At 65.7% G+C, this 24,456-nt stretch overlaps 4 protein-coding genes across 4 annotated transcripts; all 4 read right to left on the bottom strand.

The window, feature by feature from the left end:
• Positions 1-8,762: 8,762 nt before the first annotated feature.
• LOC132241979 (insulin-like) lies at positions 8,763-9,466 on the bottom strand. Its single transcript, XM_059710926.1, has 2 exons — positions 9,286-9,466; positions 8,763-8,872 (listed from the first exon to the last, which is right to left on the bottom strand). The coding sequence occupies exons 1-2, from the start codon at positions 9,464-9,466 to the stop codon at positions 8,763-8,765; spliced, it is 291 nt and encodes a 96-aa protein (XP_059566909.1).
• Positions 9,467-12,253: 2,787 nt separating this feature from the next.
• On the bottom strand, positions 12,254-13,133 carry LOC132241616 (insulin-like). Its single transcript, XM_059710567.1, has 2 exons — positions 12,820-13,133; positions 12,254-12,437 (listed from the first exon to the last, which is right to left on the bottom strand). Exons 1-2 carry the CDS (start codon positions 13,004-13,006, stop codon positions 12,304-12,306), a joined length of 321 nt encoding a protein of 106 aa, XP_059566550.1. The 5' UTR covers positions 13,007-13,133; the 3' UTR covers positions 12,254-12,303.
• A 2,575-nt stretch (positions 13,134-15,708) lies between these two features.
• On the bottom strand, positions 15,709-16,403 carry LOC132241978 (insulin-like). The gene is made up of 2 exons (XM_059710924.1): positions 16,223-16,403; positions 15,709-15,818 (listed from the first exon to the last, which is right to left on the bottom strand). Exons 1-2 carry the CDS (start codon positions 16,401-16,403, stop codon positions 15,709-15,711), a joined length of 291 nt encoding a protein of 96 aa, XP_059566907.1.
• A 2,639-nt stretch (positions 16,404-19,042) lies between these two features.
• LOC132242352 (insulin-like) lies at positions 19,043-19,835 on the bottom strand. The gene is made up of 2 exons (XM_059711254.1): positions 19,636-19,835; positions 19,043-19,233 (listed from the first exon to the last, which is right to left on the bottom strand). Exons 1-2 carry the CDS (start codon positions 19,820-19,822, stop codon positions 19,100-19,102), a joined length of 321 nt encoding a protein of 106 aa, XP_059567237.1. The 5' UTR covers positions 19,823-19,835; the 3' UTR covers positions 19,043-19,099.
• Positions 19,836-24,456: the final 4,621 nt, after the last annotated feature.

Below are 24,456 nucleotides of genomic sequence, written 5' to 3'. Positions count from 1 at the left end.
GCCAGCACAGCTGCACCCCCGCCCCCAAGGGCAGCCCCGCCCGCGCCCACGCTGCCAGCAGATCAGGGAGGGAAAACGGATTTTCCTCGCTGGAGCCCCGGGCTCTGGGCAGCCCCCCGGCCACCTGTCTTTTCCGTCCCCTCCAGCAGAAACAGCAATCCCGTTAGCCACCCTGAGCCCCCAGCCCCCATGCGTGAACGGCACCCCAAGGTGCTGCACGAAGGAGGGAGCCCCGTTACCTGTGCTCTAGTTGCTGGGTGACCCCCGAAGTTCCCGGGCGGTGGATAAAGAGGACCGGGGAGTCACCGGTGCCCCAGGCTTTCTGCCCCCGCGGCCCTGCCGGCGAGCCGCCCGCTGGGCTAATATTAGCAGCTGCCGCCAAAGCAGGGGCTGCTCTGGCCGGGGCGCCCGCAGTGGGAGAGGAGGGGGGCGAGGCTGAGGCTGGAGAGACCGTGAAAGGCAGCTTCAGGGCTCGCATGACAGCGGGTCCTCAGCAGAGGGACGGCTCCCACCACTGAGCAGACACCTGCCACATGCCAGCGGCGTTTATAGCTGGGCCCCTGGTCTCCCCGGCCCCCCCACGCCGTCCCTCCAGCCCCTCCAAATTTGGGTAGCTTTGCACCAACTCAGTGTGGCCGGGGCCTCTGGGGCAGCTGGCCGTGGCACTGTCCCAAGCTTGGGCACAGTGCGGGGGGAGGGGGAGGGGGGGAGGGGGGGGAGGGGGGTGGAGGTTTGGCCCGCCTCTGACCCCATAGAAGAGGGTTTGTGAGCCTGCGCACAAGCCAGACGCACGCCTGCTAGCCAGCTGGCAGGACTGGGGGGGGGGGGGAGGTGGCGAACTTCACGAGATTGACACTTGGCAGTCACTTGACACCCTGGAATGCGGGTGGGCTTGGCACGGGTAAAATGGGGGTGGGGCGCAAGGGGGAAGCAGCAGATTTAAAGAGAGAGGTCAGCAAAGTCACCCTTTAGGTGGTCCCCACACAGCTGCCACACAGTACGGTCCTGTCCTTCCTCCTTCGAGAGGCAGGACACTCACGGGGGAGCTTTCTCGCTTCCCCAGTCACCCCTGACACAGCCCCGTACACAACGGGTGTGGTGCCAGGCACTCAGGGCACTGCCGCAAGTGGCAGCAGCCTGAGGAGCAGGGGGGTCCTGTTCCCAAGTGGGATGATGGGGTCACAGACTTTGGGACCCAGATGAACCCCCAGGGAACTCACAGCCCGCCCCGAGATCTCACCAGGTCGGGGAGAGCAGGGCAGACAAAAGCGCCACCTGACTGGACCAAATCTCACTCATAGGGACTTGAAACTTCTCCAAGCCTGCGGGGAGGCAGGAGCAGGCAAAGGTGCACCAAGAGGCAAAGGCATGCACTCGGCACACAAGCACCCGTCCCCACCCTTCCCCCGTTCCTGCACCCAGTGTGCACCTGACGGGTCACAGCCTGTGTCAGGGTTTAATCTCCCTTTTCCTTGGAGACCTTCACCTGCACCTCCTTCCTTAGCCAGAGGGATAGGGCATTCAGTGGGGAGGACGGGGCTCTCGGGGGGACGTAGGGGAGGCAGTCCGCCTTGAGGGAGACTCGAGTCGGCTGGGGTGGGCCAAACAGGACACAGACGGCCCAGGTCCACACCACGCCCGGGCAGAGGACAGGTGGGGCTCTGGGTAGGGAGGGACGAGGGATGCTCCAGACTCCAAGCAGGTTCAAGGCACACGGAGGGCCGTCAGCGTGAAGCGCCCTGGCGTGCGGCTGTCGCCGGCTCTGCCGGCTGTGGCTCTGCTTAGGGCTCTGTGGCTTGCAGGCATCACAGCCTTGGTCCCCGAGTGTCCCCTGCAAGATGGCCAGGTGTGGCCAGGAGCTGGGGCCTGGCCGCTATTGGGAGACCTGGCCGGGACTCCCAGCTGCAGGTGGGGCTGGGGGGGGCGGGGCTGACCCAGGCCAGAGGCCCACGGAAGGGGGCGTCCCCAGGGGGAGAGGGTGGGCAGCCGAGGGGCAGAAAGGGAGCAGCCGTGGAAGCCCAGAGATCAGACCCCTGCACAGTGGGGACCTTACCGTTCCCCGGGGGTGTCTTGAACCTGAGCTCTACCCCCCAAAGGGCTCCCTCCACGGCAGGCCCATTTTATTCCACCGGAATCTTGCAGCCCAGCGTCTTTAAGGGAGGGAAGGGGAGAGCAGGAGAGGCAGGGCTGGGAGGGCCCCCGGGGCACTCAGCCCTGGTACCACTGAGGCAGGGCTAGAGGCACTGACTCTCAGCAATGCCCCCAGGGACACGCGGCCTCTGGGGGACGCAGGGCCGCGGAGGGAGCACAAAAGGGCCCTCCTGGTGCAGGAGAGAACCCAGAACCCCAGAAATCCCATCTCAAGTTTCCTCCACTTGGCTCTTTAAGTGGCCTCGTGCTGACACCTGGTGGTCACTTCTAGAATTACAGCGTCACCGCCTGAAGGTATTACACATTCGGGGGGGCCCCCCTAAGGAGAGGAGTGGGTGGGGGCAAAGCCACCCCATTTCTCCCGACAAAGGGAGCCCCGCTGCAAGGTCGGGGTACGGGGAGTTCTGCACCTTTGCACTCGGGTGGGAGTCTCTGGTCTGCCCCCATCCTGGCATGACTGCGTGGTCAGTGAGGCCTAAGGGGACGCCTCCCGCCAGGGTCTCCGGCTCCCGGGGGGGGGGGGCGGGAAGGGGGGTGCTCCCTCCCCAGGGGGTGCGGAAAGGCGGATGCCCAAAGCCAAACGTGCCCCCTGGGACACTCCGGAAGCTCCCGCTGTGTTCTGAGACTTACAGGAAGCTGTGTTACGTTTGTGTCCGAGTAAAAAGAGAGGCAGAATGTTGGGGGACCCCCCCTTCCAGACAGGCAGAGACCCGGAGACTGAAGGGGGGAGTAGTCCTGCACCGGACACAGTTTCTGTCCCCCACACCCGCCCCCAACACACACACACACACACACACACACACACACACACACACACACACACCCCAAGGCTTTCATATCTGGCCTGAGCCTGACACCTTGTGGCCACCTGAGGAAGTGCAGCCACAGCCTCTGAAAGCGCCTGGCTTTTCTCTGCGTCAATACTGCCCTTAGGGTGACCCCTGGGCCGCTTGGCCAAACCCGGGGGTCCAGGAGGAGGAGGTAACACAGAACCCCCCCCCCGAGGGCCCCGTGCTGTCAGGTCACCGAGGGCTCAGCCGCCTTCGTGGGGGCCACCAGCGGGCCGGAGTGAGGCCGCCCCAGGTGGCACAAGGCCCTGGGCCCGCGGCGTCTGTGCAGGTGGCTCAGGGCTGCTCAGATGGGGACAGGCTGGGGCAGAGGAGGCCTGAGGGGACGGCCAGCTTCGGGGGTGCAGCTGGCGGGTTGCGGGGTGCCGGCTCTGTTTTTTGGGAGCCCCGTCCAAATCCCGGCTCGGCAGCAGACCCTGCCGCCCTGGCACCCTCCGTCCCCTGCATCTCCTGCGTTAAGTGTCCACCAAGAGGACTCAGAGCACCCTGGCCACTTTGGCTCAGTGGATAGAGTGTCGGCCTGCAGACTGAAGGGTCCTGGGTTCAATTACGATCAAGGGCACATGCCTGAGTTGCGGGTTCTATCCCCAGTGCGGGGCGTGCAGGAGGCGGCCGATTCATGATTCTCTCTCATCATTGATGTTTCTCTCTCGCCCTCTCCCTTCCTCTCTGAAATCAATTTAAAAAAAAAAAAAAAAAAAGCGGCCTTGGAACTTGGGGAGCAGGAGGCTGGCCAGGCGGGGTCTCTCGATGCCCGGCTCCCTTGCTGGTGAGCTGGGGCTGCTCCAGCACAGGGAGCCCCATTCCCCGAGCGGCTCTGTGGGCCTCATTCCCTTTCCTGTCCTTTCCACGCCATGAGCCCTCCATGGCCCAGCCCGCCTCCTGCCCGGAGGAGCTGGTGGCCACACCTGCCCACGGCCACACCTGCTCGCCCGGGACTTCACCCTGAAGGGGTCCTCAACTTCATTTGCCTATGTCGCCGGAGAGCAGCCAGGCCCAGGGGCTGTCCCTGGCATTTGGGCCGGACAGGGGGCTCCCTGGCCAGAGGCATGAAGCGAGAACCAGGAGTTGGGGCAGGTCTCTGAGGCCAAGGCTGTAGCCTGAGCGGCCTCCCCAGCCTCCCCCACACCCTGGCCCAGCACGCTGGGTTCTGGGCAGACGGTGCAGGGGGTTCGAGACCCCTCGTCCCGCTTGTCCTACTGGGGCGGGAACTAAGTGGGGGGGATGCTGCTAGCACCACAGCCCGGGACCTGGAGGGGAGCCCCTCCCACGTCCAGCCTGGGACCTCCCGAAGCCCTATGGGTCGGGGGGTCTCCTCTGATTCCCTGTCCGTGGACGAGGAAGCTGGGGGGCAGGGCCGAGAGGTGCGCCCTGGAGAGCCGGGCCCACGGGCACTCCCTCCGGCCCTGCACGGGCGTGGGGTGCACACTCCAGCGGCCCTACCTGCTGAGGCCAGGCCAAGAGATGAGTGCCCACAGGAGGCAGCCCATGTGTCCAGACCCCAACCTGTCCAGCCACGGGAAAGGCCTGGGGGGTGCCTGCGGCCACTGCGACTCCGGGGGAGCACAGGGGACCCACAGCCTCCCCTGCTGGGCACGGGGCGGGGTGGGTGGGGGAGAGCACAGGCGCCTCCTCAGGGAAGACCCCTGGCCGCCTGCTTGGGCCCCGGGTCCACCCGGAGCCCGGCCTGTGTGCCCTCCTTGCCCACAGCGGGCTAGGGCCAGGGATGCACCCCCAGCGGGCACAGGACAGACCCACTCTCCAGGCTTGGGGACGAAGCCCACCTCCCTCCCTCCTCACCCCTGCCCTTGACAGACCGAGTCAGACCCCAGAGGGAGGGCCAGGGAGGGATAGTGACACCACCTGGGCAGCAGGTGGCCGAGGACCCGAGGGGGTGGGGGCGGAGCGGGCGCCGGCGCAGCCTGAGGGCCCCAGGTTCTCCTCTCAGCGTGTCCTGCGGCCGTGTGGACGGACCCCCAGCCCAAACCCGAGCCCAGAGGGAAGGGCTGTGCGAGGTCCCGGAGTGGCTGTGGGTGCGGGAGGGGCTGGCAGGGGCCCAGCCTGCAGGCGGCGGGGCTGGAAGAACAAACGCCCGGGGCTGCAGCTGGCGGGTTGCGGGGTGCCGGCTCTGTTTTCCAAAAACACAGATGGTCCGGGAGGGGGCGGGCTGGCGCGAGGCCGGCGGAATGTGGGCCCAGGTTCTGACGGCTCAGCAGCCGCCAGGGCACGTGGGACCAGCCCCAAGCCCGGCATCGGGGGTCAGGCCGGGGGTCCCCCAAAGGCAAGGCCTGGCGAGGGGGGTCTGAGCTGAGGTATGCTGGACCCGAGGGGTGGGGGCGGAGCGGGCGCAGGGGACCGTGGGGAGGCCCTGGCCCCGGCCCCCTCTCCTGGGGCCCCTGCCCGGCTGTTCCTGGGGGGCAGCCAGAAACAACAGGGCGAGGAGGGGGCCCCCACCCGCCGGACCCGCCCCCCACATTCTTTCTGGAACCGACCTCTGACCTCCCCACGCTGAGCAGGAGGCAGGGGAGAGGGTGGAGGTGGGAAAGAGCTAACCCAGATCGCTGGCCCCGCCTGCGGCCTCCTGGCCTGGGGTCTCTGTCCCCAAAGCCCCCCTCCCCCCGCGCCTGCACATGAGCCTCCACAGAGCGGGGGGCAGCCTGGCGGACAGCGACAGCCACCCCTCAGCCCGGCCTCAGTCTCCCCGGGGCCTGGGTTCCTGGCCCCCCTCCTGCCTCAGTTTCTCAGCTGTAACTTGGGGTTGCTGGAGGAAGTCACCCCTAAGGACTTTCTGGTTCTGGGGTTCTGGGGGGTCAGACGCTCACCAGGTACTTTCCCAGGACATTGGGGACCCAGCTCGATTGCCAGCTTCTTCCCTGGAGGCCTGAGCCCCTGAGAGGCGGGGTGGGGGGCGGAGACAGGGCCACCCTGTCCCCACCTAAACCTCAGGCCTCCGGAAGGCAGGGCCAGGAGCCGCCCCTCCCCCAGGCGTCGGGGGCCCCTGTGAGTGGCGGCAGGTGGGCCGTGGATCCCCCGAGAGGACTGTCCCCAGGATGGCCAGCCCAGCCCACAGGGAGCCCCGCAAACGTGGGGCTCTGGCGCCCTCTGCTGGTCACACATGCAAATGGCCGCTCTGGCTGCCTTGTCCAGTGTGCAGTGCCCACCTCAGGAGTCCAGGGCCAGACCCCCCAGTGGGGACGCCTCGCTGGGCACGGGTGCCGGCCGGGGCGCAGCTGGGCTCTGCCAGGGCCCTGCTCCAGCAGCTCAGGCCCCTGGTTCCTGGTCCTACTCCCTCTCCCGGGCAGCGCCCACCAGCACTGGGCGGGCCGTCCAGGGCAGGAACCCGCTTGGCATCATGCCCTCAGGGCTGTTCAGGCCCGGGGAGCGGTGAGGACGGTGAATATTCACCGCCAACGGAGAAGGCAAACACTGCACAGGGGCCAGGTCACGCCTGCCAGGAGCAGGCACAATCTGGGGGGCCTGCCTGGAGGCGGCCGCACTGGCAGCCTGTCCTTGGTGTGTGGGCACCAGAGCGACAGACGTCCTGGCCCTGGCTTCAGTCTCCCCACTGGGAGCTCTCCCCACATGGCCCGTGGGACGGGGGGACACGGGACAGGCGTGAGCAGAGGAGTGGGACCCGTGTTGGGTGAGGACCCTGGGAGACCCAGCCCTCCCGTGAGGGAGCCGGGGGTCCCACAGGGTCAGGGGGCCTCCGGGACCAGCTGCTCCTCTGCCCCCGCCCCCCAGGTGACATGTGGCCAGAGGCCTTGACCCAAGGCCAGCCCCACCGGCCAGGGAGGCGGGGCCTGAGGACACAGGAGGCCTGTCCTCCAGTTCCCAGAAGGGGCGGGCACAGGCCTGGGTGGATGGCAGGGCCAAGGCCTGTGGGCCAGGCCTCTGGGGGGCGGCCTGGTGGCTCCAGGAAGCTGGGCCCCTGGGGCTTGGAGCCCAGGGTCTGATGCCACCTCTGCCGCCAGGATCGCGTCCTTGCCGGGAACACGGGGGCACCCCACCCCATATTTTCAAGAACAGTCCCGTGGGCTCAGGGACTGGAGCGAGAGGCCAGGATGGAGGGTCTGGAGAGGGAGGAGGGCAGGGCCAGCCCAGGCTGGGGATCAAGGGCCATGGCACAGCACGACCCAGGTTCTTGGGTGTCGGCCCCGCACCCTGCAGGGTGACCCGGCTCCTGAGGCCCCGGAGGGCAGCCCTGAGTGACACCAGCCGGCCCCCGGCCCATCTGCTCAGAGTCCCGCCCGCTGGCCCGGCCCATGTGCCCTGGACCCCAAGGGCTCCTGCTCCCCGTGCTCAGAGTCGTCGGCACCAGCAGGGCCAGACGGGACACAGGCTTGACCCCCGGCGGCCCCTTCCCACCCGCTGCGCCCAGCCCCGCCGGCCAGGGCTCACGTACCTCAGCTCCCTCGGGACACCCCGGCCTCTCCCGGGGCGACTGGGCACACCTGGGTGTTCCCATGAGAATCCCTGCTCGTCCCAGCCCCCGCCTTCTCCTCTTCCCGGTCCAGTGTCCGCCGGCCACCCACCGGCCCAGCCCCGGCCCCCCTCCCGGGCGGGGCCAGCTGGGGGCCAGTGCCATCCCCTCGGGGGGTGTCCATGTGCTCGAGGGGAGGGGGGCCTGGGAGGGAGGCTTGGGGCTGAGGGGGCGGCTGTGGGGAGAGGGCACTGGGCCCCACCATGAGGGGCTGGTGCGACCAGGCCTCCCAGAGCCCATGGCCAGCAGGCCGACCTGGGCGGGGTCTCCGGGGAGGGTACAGATTGGCTTGGCCCAGTGGCTGGCAGGCTGGCCAGGCCGTGGTGCGGTCAGGTCACCCGCTGACCTCCCAGGCCACAGCCAGCCCGGGCACCTTGGCTCCCTGGCAAGCCAGGCGGTGGCCTGAGGGAGTGCCCAGTGGAGCCACCTGGGCTGCCATGGGTGCTGAGGAGGGTGAAGACCTGGACCTCGAGGGACCTGGGGGCAGGTCTGGGGGTGACCGCCAGTGTGGGGCGGGGGGACGTGGCAGTCGGGGGGGAGGAGAGGGCAGAGGGGGCGGGGTCCGGGCCTCAACCCTGGGCTGTGGGCTGTAGCCTGTGGTGGACACAGCCCGGAGGCCCAGCATGGCATCCCAGGGGTGCTGCCTGTCCTGTCCTGTGTCCCCCAGGGCCCTGGGGCTCCTCCTGCCGGGTCCGGGCTGGGGTCCCGGGCTGCCGAGCCCACCCCGAGCTGGGCAGCCTTTCATGCCCTCCCTCCTCCCTCCCGGCCCAGCCTCTCCCCTCCAAGGGCCCCCTCAGGAGCGCCCCAGCAGCGGGCTTCTCAGGCCTAAAGTGGGGCAACCTCCTGAACAGCCCCATTCTGTTCCCCCAACAGCCCCCGGGGCCCGAGCGCTCGGGGCTGAGTGAAGGCTCAGCTCCCTGCCAGCCCCGGCCCCAGCCCCCGAGACCCCCCCTTCTCTGTCCCGTCCTGAACGGCCGGGCCGGGAGTCCACCGGGGACCAGGCAGGGGCCGCGGGCGCTGGAGGAGCGGCCACCTGGGGACAGTACCGCCGGCCCGGGCACCCGGTGGGTGTGGGGGAGCCTCAGAGGGGCCAGTGCAGGGAGACAGAGGGGGGACTCGGGGGTGCCCCGCGGCAGCCATGGCCAAGGCGGTGGCCCCTGTGCCTCCCCCACACGCCCCGCCCACACCGCACAGACCACTCAAGCATGGTTGGTTCAGGGGTTTATTGGGTCTCGGGGGCAGGGAGCGGCCAGGCCCAGGGTGGCTGGGCGCGGGGTGGCCTAGTAGCAGTATCTCTCCAACTCATACAAAAAGCAGACCTTGATGCAGCACTCCTCCACCAGGCCGCTTTTCTGCAGGAGCTCCTCCAGGGAGATGCGGCCCAGGACGCCTGCACCGCACCGCACAGGGAGAGACGGGGGTCCGCCATCAGGGCCGCGCGGGGACCCCCACCCCGGCCCCAACCTGAGCAGCCCGGGGAAGAGCAGGCCCTGCCGCCCGGGGTGGTCCCTGCGTTTTGCCATCAGCCCCCAGGGCCACCCCACACCCCGCTCCTGGGCCCCACAGGCATTCGGGCGGGAGAAGGGGGCACCCCCATGGCCAGGACCGGACCCCAAGACGACACGGCCGGGCAGCTGCCGTCAGAGGCAGAGGGAGCAGGCGGGTGCTTGTTGAGGAGGGATGGAAGGCAGGGAGGGGACAGGCCCGCCCTCGGGTTCACCCACTCTCTGCCCCTGGAGCTGACGCTGGCCAGGTAGCCGGTCCCTTTAGGATGTGACCGAGGGGCGAGGGGTGGTGGCTCACCATGTGGGTAGGGCAGATCCATGGGGACCGTGGGATTGCTGAAGCCCCGATCTCCGCACATCATGGTCACCATATCCACCAGATCCTCGCCGCACAGGTGCTCGACCTCAGACTGCGCAGGGGCGGGCGCCCAGAGGGCCAGCAGGGCGAGCAGGGGCAGGAGGCGCGTCCCCAGGGCCATGGCCGGGCGTCGAGGACTGGGGAGGCGAGGTGTCGATGCCAGTGAGGGGCCCGTGGCCGGTGGGGACCCCCCACCCACTGCTCACCCTCCTGCGGTTTGAGGGAAGAGCCGCATCCTGGACAGCCCGGACCCAGCAGCGCAGCGTCCCTGACCCACCTGCTTGCTGATGGCCTGTGGGTGCGGCAGGTCCAGCGGAGGGCGGAGGGCGGAGGGCTGGAGGGCTTCCGGGCCCAGCCTCCTTTATAGCCCCACCTGCCAGGCCAGTTGGCACACCAGGGGGTGGCACATGGCCCGGGGCTGTGGCTACACGTTCCGGACCATTTGCCCAGAGCAGAGTGTGCTGGGTGCCCAGGAACCCGCCCTGGCCGTCAGCACCTCTGGGGCCACAGGGTCATTAGGACCATAATAAGGGGCCTGATGGCCCTGCTGTCCCCACTCAGCTGAGGACAACGTCTCCCCGTCTCCCCGGAACCAGGCCATGTTTCCACATCAGCCCAGGGAGCTGGGGGGTGCGGGAGCTCTTCCTGCCCAGCCCTGGCCCCCCTCCCGCGCCCACCCTGCACCTCTGGTCTGCCCTCCAGACACCCGGTGGTCCAACTGCAGGGCTGAGACCGTGAGGGACATCTCCTGTGTGTGGGGACCTGGCGTATATGAATATGTTTGCTTCCCCCTCTTAGCGCTATGTGTTTTAAACAGGACCACCTCCCCGAGAAAGGTTGTTCCCCCAGGTTAGGGATTAACAGGACTAAGGAAGAGAATAAATCAGTAAATCCCCCTAGTGTTACAGAAATGCTATGTGCTACTTACGAAGAACTTGGACCAAGACTGTTGGCAATAAATTTGGGACTGGTTGGGCCCACATCCCCAGGGGTCTGCCCACCAGGGAAAGCACCAAAGCCTGTACCCCTGGAGACCCACCAACACAGGGCAGTCCCAGGGAAGGCGAGCAGCGAGGCTGGGAGGACATAACCTTTACTGGGTAGGATAATCTCCTTCAGTCACTTCCTTGTAGCCTATCAGTAGAGCAGTGACCCTGGAAGAGCCCTTGTGATGGAACACAGAGATTAACCTAGACGACATTTAAATCAATAGAACTAGATAGAGACAGGATTTTTGGCAACGGTCTGATAAGAAACAAGGAACTGTAGAACGTTACCCAAACCATACCATGATGTGATTATAGGGGCATGCTTATAGGATCAAATGGTATAAATATAGATGTAACAGGACAATAAAGAGAGAACCTCGCTATGATGATCACCTGAACGCTGCCTTCCTGTCCTTCCTTCTTCGCCGACTCCGTCCACACCTTTGGGAACCCCGGGACCTGCTGGGCCTTGACCCCAACGTCTGGCGCCCGAACAGGGACCCTTAGGTAAGCCCCCCGATTCCCCTAGGTAAGCCCCACTCTCGGGATGGATAGGACTCCACTGTAGGAAGAGTGTGGAGAGTCTTCGCCGACTCTGTCCACACCTTTGGGAACCCCTGGACCTGCTGGGCCTGGACCCCAACGTCTGGCGCCCGAACAGGGACCCTTAGGTAAGCCCCCCCATTCCCCTAGGTAAGCCCCACTCTCGGGACGGATAGGACTCCACTGTAGGAAGAGGGTGGATAGTCTTCGCCGACTCCGTCCACACCTTTGGGAACCCCTGGAACAGGATTCCAATAGGTAAGCCCCGCCCCCCTCCATTGGGAACCCCACACTCAGGACGGGTAGGACTCCACCAGGGTGCTGCAGACCCCCTATAGAGGACAAGTAGGGTAGGAAGGTGGATAGTACAGACCTTAGATTGAGAAGATGTGCCATACTGAGTCCAAAGACAAACACTCCGTATTGATCTTTTCACACATATGCTTGCTAGCACAGGAGTTAAGGTACAGATTGGCTTGGCCCAGTGGCTGGCAGGCTGGCCAGGCCTTGGTACGGGCAGGTCACCCGCTGACTTCCCAGGCTCCCTGGCATGCCAGGCGGTGGTCTGAGGGAGTGCCCAGTGGAGCCACCTGGGCTGCCATGGGTGCTGAGGAGGGTGAAGACCTAGACCTCGAGGGACCTGGGGGCAGGTCTGGGGGTGACCGCCAGTGTGGGGCGGGGGGACGTGGCTGTCGGGGGGAGGAGAGGGCGGAGGGGGCGGGGTTCCGGCCTCAACCCTGGGCTGTGGGCTGTAGCCTGTGGGGGACACAGCCCGGAGGCCCAGCTCGGGGTCCCAGGGGTGCTGCCTGTCCTGTCCTGTGTCCCCCAGGGCCCCGGGGCTCCTCCTGCCGGGTCCGGGTTGGGGTCCCGGGCTGCCGAGCCCACCCCGAGCTGGGCAGCCTCTCATGCCCTCCCTCCTCCCTCCTGGCCCAGCCTCTCCCCTCCAAGGGCCCCCTCAGGAGCGCCCCAGCAGCGGGCTTTTCAGGCCTAAAGTGGGGCAACCTCCTGAACAGCCCCATTCTGTTCCCCGAACAGCCCCCGGGGCCCGAGCACTCAGGGCTGAGTGAAGGCTCAGCTCCCTGCCAGCCCCGGCCCCAGCCCCCCGAGACCCCCCCTTCTCTGTCCGTCCTGAACGGCCGGGCCGGGAGTCCACCGGGGACCAGGCAGGGGCCGCGGGCGCTGGAGGAGCGGCCACCTGGGGACAGTACCGCCGGCCCGGGCACCCGGTGGGTGTGGGGGAGCCTCAGAGGGGCCAGTGCAGGGAGACAGAGGGGGGACTCGGGGGTGCCCCGCGGCAGCCATGGCCAAGGCGGTGGCCCCTGTGCCTCCCCCACACGCCCCGCCCACACCGCACAGACCACACAAGCAAGGCTGGTTCAGGGGTTTATTGGATCTCGGGGGCAGGGAGCGCCAGGCCCAGGGCGGCCTAGTTGCAGTATCTCTCCAGCTGGTAGAGCGAGCAGATGCCGAAGCAGCACTCCTCCACGATGCCGCGCTTCTGCAGGATCTCCTCCAGGGCCAGGGCCTGCGGGCCGCCCGCGCCCGTCCCCACCGCCCCCCCTGACCAGAAGGACAGATGAGAACCTGCCGTCAGGGCAGCCCCGCCCCGAGCAGCCCTGGGGAGAGCGGGCCCTGCCTCCCTGGGTGGTCCCTGCTTTTTGCCATCGGCCCCCAGCACAGCCTGCCCCGCACCTGGGCCCCACAGGCATTCGGGCGGGAGAGGGGGGCACCCCCATGGCCAGGACCGGACCCCAAGACGACACGGCCGGGCAGCTGCCGTCAGAGGCACAGGGAGCAGGCGGGTGCTTGTTGAGGAGGGATGGAAGGCAGGGAGGGGACAGGCCCGCCCTCGGGTTCACCCACTCTCTGCCCCTGGAGCCGACGCTGGCCAGGTAGCCGGTCCCTTTAGGATGTGACCGAGGGGCGAGGGGTGGTGGCTCACCCTGCGTGTTGGGCAGCTCCCGGCGTTCCGTGGGATTGTAGAAGCCCCGATCTCCGCACACCATGGACAGCGTATCCACCAGATCCTCGCCGCACAGGTGCTTGTCCCCATCCTGAGCGGGGGCTGGGGCGGGCGCCCAGAGGGCCAGCAGGGCGAGCAGGGGCAGGAGGCGCGTCCACGGGGCCATGGCCGGGCGTTGAGGACTGGGGAGGGGTGGTGTCGATGCCAGTGAGGGGCCCGTGCCCGGCGGGGACCCCCCACCCAGTGCTCACCCTCCGGCGCTTTGAGGGAAGAGCCCGCATCCTGGACAGCCTGGACCCAGCAGCGCAGCGTCCCTGACCCACCTGCTTGCTGACGGCCTGTGGGTGCGGCGGGTCCAGCGGAGGGCGGAGGGCGGAGAGCGGAGGGCGGAGGGTGGAGGGATTCCGGGCCCGGCCTCCTTTATAGCCCCACCTGCCGGGACGGTTGGCACCCCAGGGGGTGGCACATGGCCCGGGGCTGTGGCTACATGTTCCGGACTATTTGCCCAGAGCAAAGTGTGCTGGGTGCCCAGGAACCCGCCCTGGCCGTCAGCACCTCTGGGGCCGCAGGGTCATTAGGACCTCAAAAGGGGCCTGATGGCCCCGCTGTCCCCACTCAGTTGAGGACAACGTCTCCCCGTCTCCCCGGCACCAGGCCATGTTTCCATATCAGCCTAGAGATCTGGGGGGCGCGGGGGCTCTTCCTGCCCAGCTCTGGGCTCCCCCCTCCCCAACCCCGCACCTCTGGTCTGCCCTCCAGAACCCGGGTGGTCCGGCCGCAGGGCTGGGACCGTGAGGAACATCTCCTGTGTGTGGGGACCTGGCGTATATGAATATGTTTGCTTCCCCCTCTTAGCGCTATGTGTTTTAAACAGGACCATCTCCCTGAGAAAGGTTGTTCCCCCAGGTTAGGGATTAACAGGACTAAGGAAGAGAATAAATCAGTAAATCCCCCTAGTGTTACAGAAATACCAGGTACTACTTACGAAGAACTTGGACAAAGACTGTTGGCAATAAATTTGGGACTGGTTGGGCCCACATCCCCAGGGGTCTGCCCACCAGGGAAAGCACCAAAGCCTGTACCCCTGGAGACCCACCGACACAGGGCAGTCCCAGGGAAGGCAAGCAGCGAGGCTGGGCGGACATAACCTTTACTGGGTAGGATAATCTCCTTCAGTCTCTTCCTTGTAGCCTATCAGTAGAGCAGTGACCCTGGAAGAGCCCTTGTGATGGAACACAGAGATTAACCTAGACGACATTTAAATCAATAGAACTAGATAGAGACCGGATATTTGGCAAAGGTCGGGTAAGAAACAAGGAACTGTAGAACGTTACCCAAACCATACCATGGTGTGATTATAGAGGCATGCTTATAGGATCAAATGGTATAAATACAGATGTAACAGGACAATAAAGAGAGGACCTGGCTATGATGATCACCTGAAAGCTGCCGCCGTGTTCTTCCTTCTTTGCCGACCCCGTCCACACCTTTGGGAACCCCTGGACCTGCTGGGCCTGGACCCCAACGTCTGGCGCCCGAACAGGGACCCTTAGGTAAGCCCCCCATTCCTCTAGGTAAGCCCCACTCTCGGGACGGATAGGACTCCACCATAGGAAGAGGGTGGATAGTCTTCGCCGACTCCATCCACACCTTTGGGAACCCCTGGAAAAGGATTCCACTAGGTAAACCCCGCCCCCCTCCATTGGGAACCCCACACTCAGGACGGGTAGGACTCCACCAGGGTGCTGCAGACCCCCTATAGAGGACAAGTAGGGTAGGAAGGTGGATAGTACAGACCTTAGATTGAGAAGATGTGCCATACTGAGTCCAAAGACAAACACTCCGTATTGATCTTTTCACACATATGCTTGCTAGCACAGGAGTTAAGGTACAGATTGGCTTGGCCCCGTGGCTGGCAGGCTGGCCAGGCCTTGGTGCGGTCAGGTCACCCGCTGACCTCCCTGGCTTCCTGGCATGCCAGGCGGTGGCCTGAGGGTGTGCCCAGAGGAGCCACCTGGGCTGCCATGGGTGCTGAGGAGGGTGAAGACCTGGACCTCGAGGGACCTGGGGGCAGGTCTGGGGGTGACCGCCAGTGTGGGGCGGGGGGACATGGCTGTCGGGGGGGAGGAGAGGGCAGAGGGGGCGGGGTCCCGGCCTCAACCCTGGGCTGTGGGCTGTAGCCTGTGGGGGACACAGCCCGGAGGCCCAGCATGGCATCCCAGGGGTGCTGCCTGTCCTGTCCTGTGTCCCCCAGGGCCCCGGGGCTCCTCCTGCCGGGTCCGGGCTGGGGTCCCGGGCTGCCGAGCCCACCCCGAGCTGGGCAGCCTCTCATGCCCTCCCTCCTCCCTCCCGGCCCAGCCTCTCCCCTCCAAGGGCCCCCTCAGGAGCGCCCCAACAGCGGGCTTCTCGGGCCTAAAGTGGGGCAACCTCCTGAACAGCCCCATTCTGTTCCCCGAACAGCCCCCGGGGCCCGAGCGCTCGGGGCTGAGTGAAGGCTCAGCTCCCTGCCAGCCCCGGCCCCAGCCCCCCGAGACCCCCCTTCTCTGTCCCGTCCTGAACGGCCGGGCCGGGAGTCCACCGGGGACCAGGCAGGGGCCGCGGGCGCTGGAGGAGCGGCCACCTGGGGACAGTACCGCCGGCCCGGGCACCCGGTGGGTGTGGGGGAGCCTCAGAGGGGCCAGTGCAGGGAGACAGAGGGGGGACTCGGGGGTGCCCCGCGGCAGCCATGGCCAAGGCGGTGGCCCCTGTGCCTCCCCCACACGCCCCGCCCACACCGCACAGACCACTCAAGCATGGTTGGTTCAGGGGTTTATTGGGTCTTGGGGGGCAGGGAGCGGCCAGGCCCAGGGTGGCTGGGCGCGGGGTGGCCTAGTAGCAGTATCTCTCCAACTCATACAAAAAGCAGACCTTGATGCAGCACTCCTCCACGAGGCCGCTTTTCTGCAGGAGCTCCTCCAGGGAGATGCGGCGCAGGACGCCTGCACCGCACCGCACAGGGAGAGACGGGGGTCCGCCATCAGGGCCGCGCGGGGACCCCCACCCCGGCCCCAACCTGAGCAGCCCGGGGAAGAGCAGGCCCTGCCGCCCGGGGTTTTGCCATCAGCCCCCAGGGCCACCCCACACCCCGCTCCTGGGCCCCACAGGCATTCGGGCGGGGAGAAGGGGCACCCCCATGGCCAGGACCGGACCCCAAGACGACACGGCCGGGCAGCTGCCGTCAGAGGCACAGGGAGCAGGCGGGTGCTTGTTGAGGAGGGATGGAAGGCAGGGAGGGGACAGGCCCGCCCTCGGGGTTCACCCACTCTCTGCCCCTGGAGCTGACGCTGGCCAGGTAGCCGGTCCCCTTTAGGATGTGACCGAGGGGCGAGGGGTGGTGGCTCACCATGTGGGTAGGGCAGATCCATGGGGACCGTGGGATTGCTGAAGCCCCGATCTCCGCACATCATGGTCACCATATCCACCAGATCCTCGCCGCACAGGTGCTCGACCTCAGACTGCGCAGGGGCGGGCGCCCAGAGGGCCAGCAGGGCGAGCAGGGGCAGGAGGCGCGTCCACAGGGCCATGGCCGGGCGTCGAGGGACTCGGGGAGGCGTGGTGTCGATGCCAGTGAGGGGCCCGTGGCCGGTGGGGGACCCCCCACCCAGTGCTCACCCTCCTGCGCTTTGAGGGAAGAGCCGCATCCTGGACAGCCCGGACCCCAGCAGCGCAGCGTCCCTGACCCACCTGCTTGCTGATGGCCCTGTGGGTGCGGCCAGGTCCAGCGGAGGGCGGGAGGGCGGAGGGCTGGAGGGCTTCCGGGCCCAGCCTCCTTTATATAGCCCCACCTGCCAGGCCAGTTGGCACACCAGGGGGGTGGCACATGGCCCGGGGCTGTGGCTACACGTTCCGGACCATTTGCCCAGAGCAGAGTGTGCTGGGTGCCCAGGAACCCGCCCTGGCCAGTCAGCACCTCTGGGGCCACAGGGTCATTAGGACCATAATAAGGGGCCTGATGGCCCTGCTGTCCCCACTCAGCTGAGGACAACGGTCTCCCCGTCTCCCCGGCACCAGGCCATGTTTCCACATCAGCCCAGGGAAGCTGGGGGGCACGGGGGCTCTTCCCGCCCAGCCCTGGCCCCCCTCCTGCGCCCCACCCTGCACCTCTGGTCTGCCCTCCAGACACCCGGTGGTCCAACTGCAGGGCTGAGACCATGAGGGACATCTCCTGTGTGTGGGGACCTGGCGTATATGAATATGTTTGCTTCCCCCTCTTAGCGCTATGTGTTTTAAACAGGACCACCTCCCCGAGAAAGGTTGTTCCCCCAGGTTAGGGATTAACAGGACTAAGGAAGAGAATAAATCAGTAAATCCCCTAGTGTTACAGAAATGCTATGTGCTACTTACGAAGAACTTGGACCAAGACTGTTGGCAATAAATTTGGGACTGGTTTGGGCCCACATCCCCAGGGGTCTGCCCACCAGGGAAAGCACCAAAGCCTGTACCCCTGGAGACCCACCGACACAGGGCAGTCCCAGGGAAGGCAAACAGTGAGACTGGGCAGACATAACCTTTACTGGGTAGGATAATCTCCTTCAGTCACTTCCTTGTAGCCTATTAGTAGAGCAGTGACCCTGGAAGAGCCCTTGTGATGGAACACAGAGATTAACCTAGACGACATTTAAATCAATAGAACTAGATAGAGACAGGATATTTGGCAACGGTCTGATAAGAAACAGGGAACTGTAGAACGTTACCCAAACCATACCATGATGTGATTATAGGGGCATGCTTATAGGATCAAATGGTATAAATATAGATGTAACAGGACAATAAAGAGAGAACCTCGCTATGATGATCACCTGAACGCTGCCTTCCTGTCCTTCCTTCTTCGCCGACTCCGTCCACACCTTTGGGAACCCCTGGACCTGCTGGGCCTGGACCCCAACGTCTGGCGCCCGAACAGGGACCCTTAGGTAAGCCCCCCCATTCCCCTAGGTAAGCCCCACTCTCGGGACGGATCGGACTCCACCGTAGGAAGAGGGTGGATAGTCTTCGCCGACTCCGTCCACACCTTTGGGAACCCCTGGAACAGGATTCCACTAGGTAAACCCCGCCCCCCTCCATTGGGAACCCCACACTCAGGACGGGTAGGACTCCACCAGGGTGCTGCAGACCCCCTATAGAGGACAAGTAGGGTAGGAAGGTGGATAGTACAGACCTTAGATTGAGAAGATGTGCCATACTGAGTCCAAAGACAAACACTCCGTATTGATCTTTTAACACATATGCTTGCTAGCACAGGAGTTAAGGTACAGATTGGCTTGGCCCAGTGGCTGGCAGGCTGGCCAGGCCTTGGTACGGGCAGGTCACCCGCTGACTTCCCAGGCTCCCTGGCATGCCAGGCGGTGGTCTGAGGGAGTGCCCAGTGGAGCCACCTGGGCTGCCATGGGTGCTGAGGAGGGTGAAGACCTAGACCTCGAGGGACCTGGGGGCAGGTCTGGGGGTGACCGCCAGTGTGGGGCGGGGGGACATGGCTGTCGGGGGGAGGAGAGGGCGGAGGGGGCGGGGTCCCGGCCTCAACCCTGGGCTGTGGGCTGTAGCCTGTGGGGGACACAGCCCGGAGGCCCAGCAGGGGTCCCAGGGGTGCTGCCTGTCCTGTCCTGTGTCCCCCAGGGCCCTGGGGCTCCTCCTGCCGTGTCCGGGTTGGGGTCCCGGGCTGCCGAGCCCACCCCGAGCTGGGCAGCCTCTCATGCCCTCCCTCCTCCCTCCCGGCCCAGCCTCTCCCCTCCAAGGGCCCCCTCCGGAGCGCCCCAACAGCGGGCTTCTCAGGCCTAAAGTGGGGCAACCTCCTGAACAGCCCCATTCTGTTCCCCGAACAGCCCCCGGGGCCCGAGCGCTCGGGGCTGAGTGAAGGCTCAGCTCCCTGCCAGCCCCGGCCCCAGCCCCCGAGACCCCCCCTTCTCTGTCCCGTCCTGAACGGCCGGGCCGGGAGTCCACCAGGGACCAGGCAGGGGCCGCGGGCGCTGGAGGAGCGGCCACCTGGGGACAGTACCGCCGGCCCGGGCACCCGGTGGGTTTGGGGGCGCCTCAGAGGGGCCAGTGCAGGGAGACAGAGGGGGGACTCAGGGTGCCCCGCGGCAGCCATGGCCAAGGCGGTGGCCCCTGTGCCTGCCTCCCCCACACGTCCCGCCCTCGCCCACACCGCACAGACCACACAAGCATGGCTGGTTCAGGGGTTTATTGGGTCTGGGGGGCAGGGAGCGGCCAGGCCCAGGGCGGCCTAGTTGCAGTATCTCTCCAGCTGGTAGAGCGAGCAGATGCCGAAGCAGCACTCCTCCACGATGCCGCGCTTCTGCAGGATCTCCTCCAGGGCCAGGGCCTGCGGGCCGCCCGCGCCCGTCCCCACCGCCCCCCCTGACCAGAAGGACAGATGAGAACCTGCCGTCAGGGCCGCCCGGGGACCCCCACCCCGGCCCCGCCCCGAGCAGCCCTGGGGAGAGCGGGCCCTGCCTCCCTGGGTGGTCCCTGCTTTTTGCCATCGGCCCCCAGCACAGCCTGCCCCGCACCTGGGCCCCACAGGCATTCGGGCGGGAGAGGGGGGCACCCCCATGGCCAGGACCGGACCCCAAGACGACACGGCCGGGCAGCTGCCGTCAGAGGCACAGGGAGCAGGCGGGTGCTTGTTGAGGAGGGATGGAAGGCAGGGAGGGGACAGGCCCGCCCTCGGGTTCACCCACTCTCTGCCCCTGGAGCCGACGCTGGCCAGGTAGCCGGTCCCTTTAGGATGTGACCGAGGGGCGAGGGGTGGTGGCTCACCCTGCGTGTTGGGCAGCTCCCGGCGTTCCGTGGGATTGTAGAAGCCCCGATCTCCACACACCATGGACAGCGTATCCACCAGATCCTCGCCGCACAGGTGCTTGTCCCCATCCTGAGCGGGGGCTGGGGCGGGCGCCCAGAGGGCCAGCAGGGCGAGCAGGGGCAGGAGGCGCGTCCACGGGGCCATGGCCGGGCGTTGAGGACTGGGGAGGGGTGGTGTCGATGCCAGTGAGGGGCCCGTGCCTGGCGGGGACCCCCCACCCAGTGCTCACCCTCCGGCGCTTTGAGGGAAGAGCCCGCATCCTGGACAGCCTGGACCCAGCAGCGCAGCGTCCCTGACTCACCTGCTTGCTGACGGCCTGTGGGTGCGGCGGGTCCAGCGGAGGGCGGAGGGCGGAGGGATTCCGGGCCCGGCCTCCTTTATAGCCCCACCTGCCGGGACGGTTGGCACCCCAGGGGGTGGCACATGGCCCGGGGCGGTGGCTACATGTTCCGGACTATTTGCCCAGAGCAAAGTGTGCTGGGTGCCCAGGAACCCGCCCTGGCCGTCAGCACCTCTGGGGCCGCAGGGTCATTAGGACCTCAAAAGGGGCCTGATGGCCCCGCTGTCCCCACTCAGTTGAGGACAACGTCTCCCCGTCTCCCCGGCACCAGGCCATGTTTCCATATCAGCCTAGAGATCTGGGGGGCGCGGGGGCTCTTCCTGCCCAGCTCTGGGCTCCCCCCTCCCCAACCCCGCACCTCTGGTCTGCCCTCCAGAACCCGGGTGGTCCGGCCGCAGGGCTGGGACCGTGAGGAACATCTCCTGTGTGTGGGGACTAGGCATGTATGAATATGTTTGCTTCCCCCTCTTAGCGCTATGTGTTTTAAACAGGACCACCTCCCCTAGAAAGGTTGTTCCCCCAGGTTAGGGATTAACAGGACTAAGGAAGAGAATAAATCAGTAAATCCCCCTGGTGTTACAGAAATGCTATGTGCTACTTACGAAGAACTTGGACAAAGACTGTTGGCAATAAATTTGGGACTGGTTGGGCCCACATCCCCAGGGGTCTGCCCACCAGGGAAAGCACCAAAGCCTGTACCCCTGGAGACCCACCAACACAGGGCAGTCCCAGGGAAGGCAAGCAGCGAGGCTGGGCGGACATAACCTTTACTGGGTAGGATAATCTCCTTCAGTCTCTTCCTTGTAGCCTATCAGTAGAGCAGTGACCCTGGAAGAGCCCTTGTGATGGAACACAGAGATTAACCTAGACGACATTTAAATCAATAGAACTAGATAGAGACCGGATATTTGGCAAAGGTCGGGTAAGAAACAAGGAACTGTAGAACGTTACCCAAACCATACCATGGTGTGATTATAGAGGCATGCTTATAGGATCAAATGGTATAAATACAGATGTAACAGGACAATAAAGAGAGGACCTGGCTATGATGATCACCTGAAAGCTGCCGCCGTGTTCTTCCTTCTTTGCCGACCCCGTCCACACCTTTGGGAACCCCTGGACCTGCTGGGCCTGGACCCCAACGTCTGGCGCCCGAACAGGGACCCTTAGGTAAGCCCCCCATTCCTCTAGGTAAGTCCCAATCTCGGGACGGATAGGACTCCACCATAGGAAGAGGGTGGATAGTCTTCGCCGACTCCGTCCACACCTTTGGGAACCCCTGGAAAAGGATTCCACTAGGTAAACCCCGCCCCCCTCCATTGGGAACCCCACACTCAGGACGGGTAGGACTCCACCAGGGTGCTGCAGACCCCCCTATAGAGGACAAGTAGGGTAGGAAGGTGGATAGTACAGACCTTAGATTGAGAAGATGTGCCATACTGAGTCCAAAGAAAGAAGACTCCGTATTGATCTTTTCACACATATGCTTGCTAGCACAGGAGTTAAGGTACAGATTGGCTTGGCCCCGTGGCTGGCAGGCTGGCCAGGCCTTGGTGCGGTCAGGTCACCCGCTGACCTCCCTGGCTTCCTGGCATGCCAGGCGGTGGCCTGAGGGTGTGCCCAGAGGAGCCACCTGGGCTGCCATGGGTGCTGAGGAGGGTGAAGACCTAGACCTCGAGGGACCTGGGGGCAGGTCTGGGGGTGACCGCCAGTGTGGGGCGGGGGGACGTGGCTGTCGGGGGGGAGGAGAGGGCGGAGGGGGCGGGGTTCCGGCCTCAACCCTGGGCTGTGGGCTGTAGCCTGTGGGGGACACAGCCCGGAGGCCCAGCTCGGGGTCCGAGGGGTGCTGCCTGTCCTGTCCTGTGTCCCCCAGGGCCCTGGGGCTCCTCCTGCCGGGTCCGGGCTGGGGTCCCGGGCTGCCGAGCCCACCCCGAGCTGGGCAGCCTCTCATGCCCTCCCTCCTCCCTCCCGGCCCAGCCTCTCCCCTCCAAGGGCCCCCTCAGGAGCGCCCCAACAGCGGGCTTCTCGGGCCTAAAGTGGGGCAACCTCCTGAACAGCCCCATTCTGTTCCCCGAACAGCCCCCGGGGCCCGAGCGCTCGGGGCTGAGTGAAGGCTCAGCTCCCTGCCAGCCCCGGCCCCAGCCCCCCGAGACCCCCCTTCTCTGTCCCGTCCTGAACGGCCGGGCCGGGAGTCCACCGGGGACCAGGCAGGGGCCGCGGGCGCTGGAGGAGCGGCCACCTGGGGACAGTACCGCCGGCCCGGGCACCCGGTGGGTGTGGGGGAGCCTCAGAGGGGCCAGTGCAGGGAGACAGAGGGGGGACTCGGGGGTGCCCCGCGGCAGCCATGGCCAAGGCGGTGGCCCCTGTGCCTCCCCCACACGCCCCGCCCACACCGCACAGACCACTCAAGCATGGTTGGTTCAGGGGTTTATTGGGTCTTGGGGGGCAGGGAGCGGCCAGGCCCAGGGTGGCTGGGCGCGGGGTGGCCTAGTAGCAGTATCTCTCCAACTCATACAAAAAGCAGACCTTGATGCAGCACTCCTCCACGAGGCCGCTTTTCTGCAGGAGCTCCTCCAGGGAGATGCGGCGCAGGACGCCTGCACCGCACCGCACAGGGAGAGACGGGGGTCCGCCATCAGGGCCGCGCGGGGACCCCCACCCCGGCCCCAACCTGAGCAGCCCGGGGAAGAGCAGGCCCTGCCGCCCGGGGTGGTCCCTGCGTTTTGCCATCAGCCCCCAGGGCCACCCCACACCCCGCTCCTGGGCCCCACAGGCATTCGGGCGGGAGAAGGGGGCACCCCCATGGCCAGGACCGGACCCCAAGACGACACGGCCGGGCAGCTGCCGTCAGAGGCACAGGGAGCAGGCGGGTGCTTGTTGAGGAGGGATGGAAGGCAGGGAGGGGACAGGCCCGCCCTCGGGTTCACCCACTCTCTGCCCCTGGAGCTGACGCTGGCCAGGTAGCCGGTCCCTTTAGGATGTGACCGAGGGGCGAGGGGTGGTGGCTCACCATGTGGGTAGGGCAGATCCATGGGGACCGTGGGATTGCTGAAGCCCCGATCTCCGCACATCATGGTCACCATATCCACCAGATCCTCGCCGCACAGGTGCTCGACCTCAGACTGCGCAGGGGCGGGCGCCCAGAGGGCCAGCAGGGCGAGCAGGGGCAGGAGGCGCGTCCACAGGGCCATGGCCGGGCGTCGAGGACTGGGGAGGCGTGGTGTCGATGCCAGTGAGGGGCCCGTGGCCGGTGGGGACCCCCCACCCAGTGCTCACCCTCCTGCGCTTTGAGGGAAGAGCCGCATCCTGGACAGCCCGGACCCAGCAGCGCAGCGTCCCTGACCCACCTGCTTGCTGATGGCCTGTGGGTGCGGCAGGTCCAGCGGAGGGCGGAGGGCGGAGGGCTGGAGGGCTTCCGGGCCCAGCCTCCTTTATAGCCCCACCTGCCAGGCCAGTTGGCACACCAGGGGGTGGCACATGGCCCGGGGCTGTGGCTACACGTTCCGGACCATTTGCCCAGAGCAGAGTGTGCTGGGTGCCCAGGAACCCGCCCTGGCCGTCAGCACCTCTGGGGCCACAGGGTCATTAGGACCATAATAAGGGGCCTGATGGCCCTGCTGTCCCCACTCAGCTGAGGACAACGTCTCCCCGTCTCCCCGGCACCAGGCCATGTTTCCACATCAGCCCAGGGAGCTGGGGGGCACGGGGGCTCTTCCCGCCCAGCCCTGGCCCCCCTCCTGCGCCCACCCTGCACCTCTGGTCTGCCCTCCAGACACCCGGTGGTCCAACTGCAGGGCTGAGACCGTGAGGGACATCTCCTGTGTGTGGGGACCTGGCGTATATGAATATGTTTGCTTCCCCCTCTTAGCGCTATGTGTTTTAAACAGGACCACCTCCCCGAGAAAGGTTGTTCCCCCAGGTTAGGGATTAACAGGACTAAGGAAGAGAATAAATCAGTAAATCCCCCTAGTGTTACAGAAATGCTATGTGCTACTTACGAAGAACTTGGACCAAGACTGTTGGCAATAAATTTGGGACTGGTTGGGCCCACATCCCCAGGGGTCTGCCCACCAGGGAAAGCACCAAAGCCTGTACCCCTGGAGACCCACCGACACAGGGCAGTCCCAGGGAAGGCAAACAGTGAGACTGGGCAGACATAACCTTTACTGGGTAGGATAATCTCCTTCAGTCACTTCCTTGTAGCCTATTAGTAGAGCAGTGACCCTGGAAGAGCCCTTGTGATGGAACACAGAGATTAACCTAGACGACATTTAAATCAATAGAACTAGATAGAGACAGGATATTTGGCAACGGTCTGATAAGAAACAGGGAACTGTAGAACGTTACCCAAACCATACCATGATGTGATTATAGGGGCATGCTTATAGGATCAAATGGTATAAATATAGATGTAACAGGACAATAAAGAGAGAACCTC

Source organism: Myotis daubentonii, chromosome 9 (genome assembly GCF_963259705.1).
Source record: "Myotis daubentonii chromosome 9, mMyoDau2.1, whole genome shotgun sequence".
In the NCBI taxonomy this organism is placed as follows: Eukaryota; Metazoa; Chordata; class Mammalia; order Chiroptera; family Vespertilionidae; genus Myotis; species Myotis daubentonii.
The sequence above is the reverse complement of the archived record's forward strand: the minus strand, read 5'-3'. Positions and strand labels throughout refer to the sequence as shown.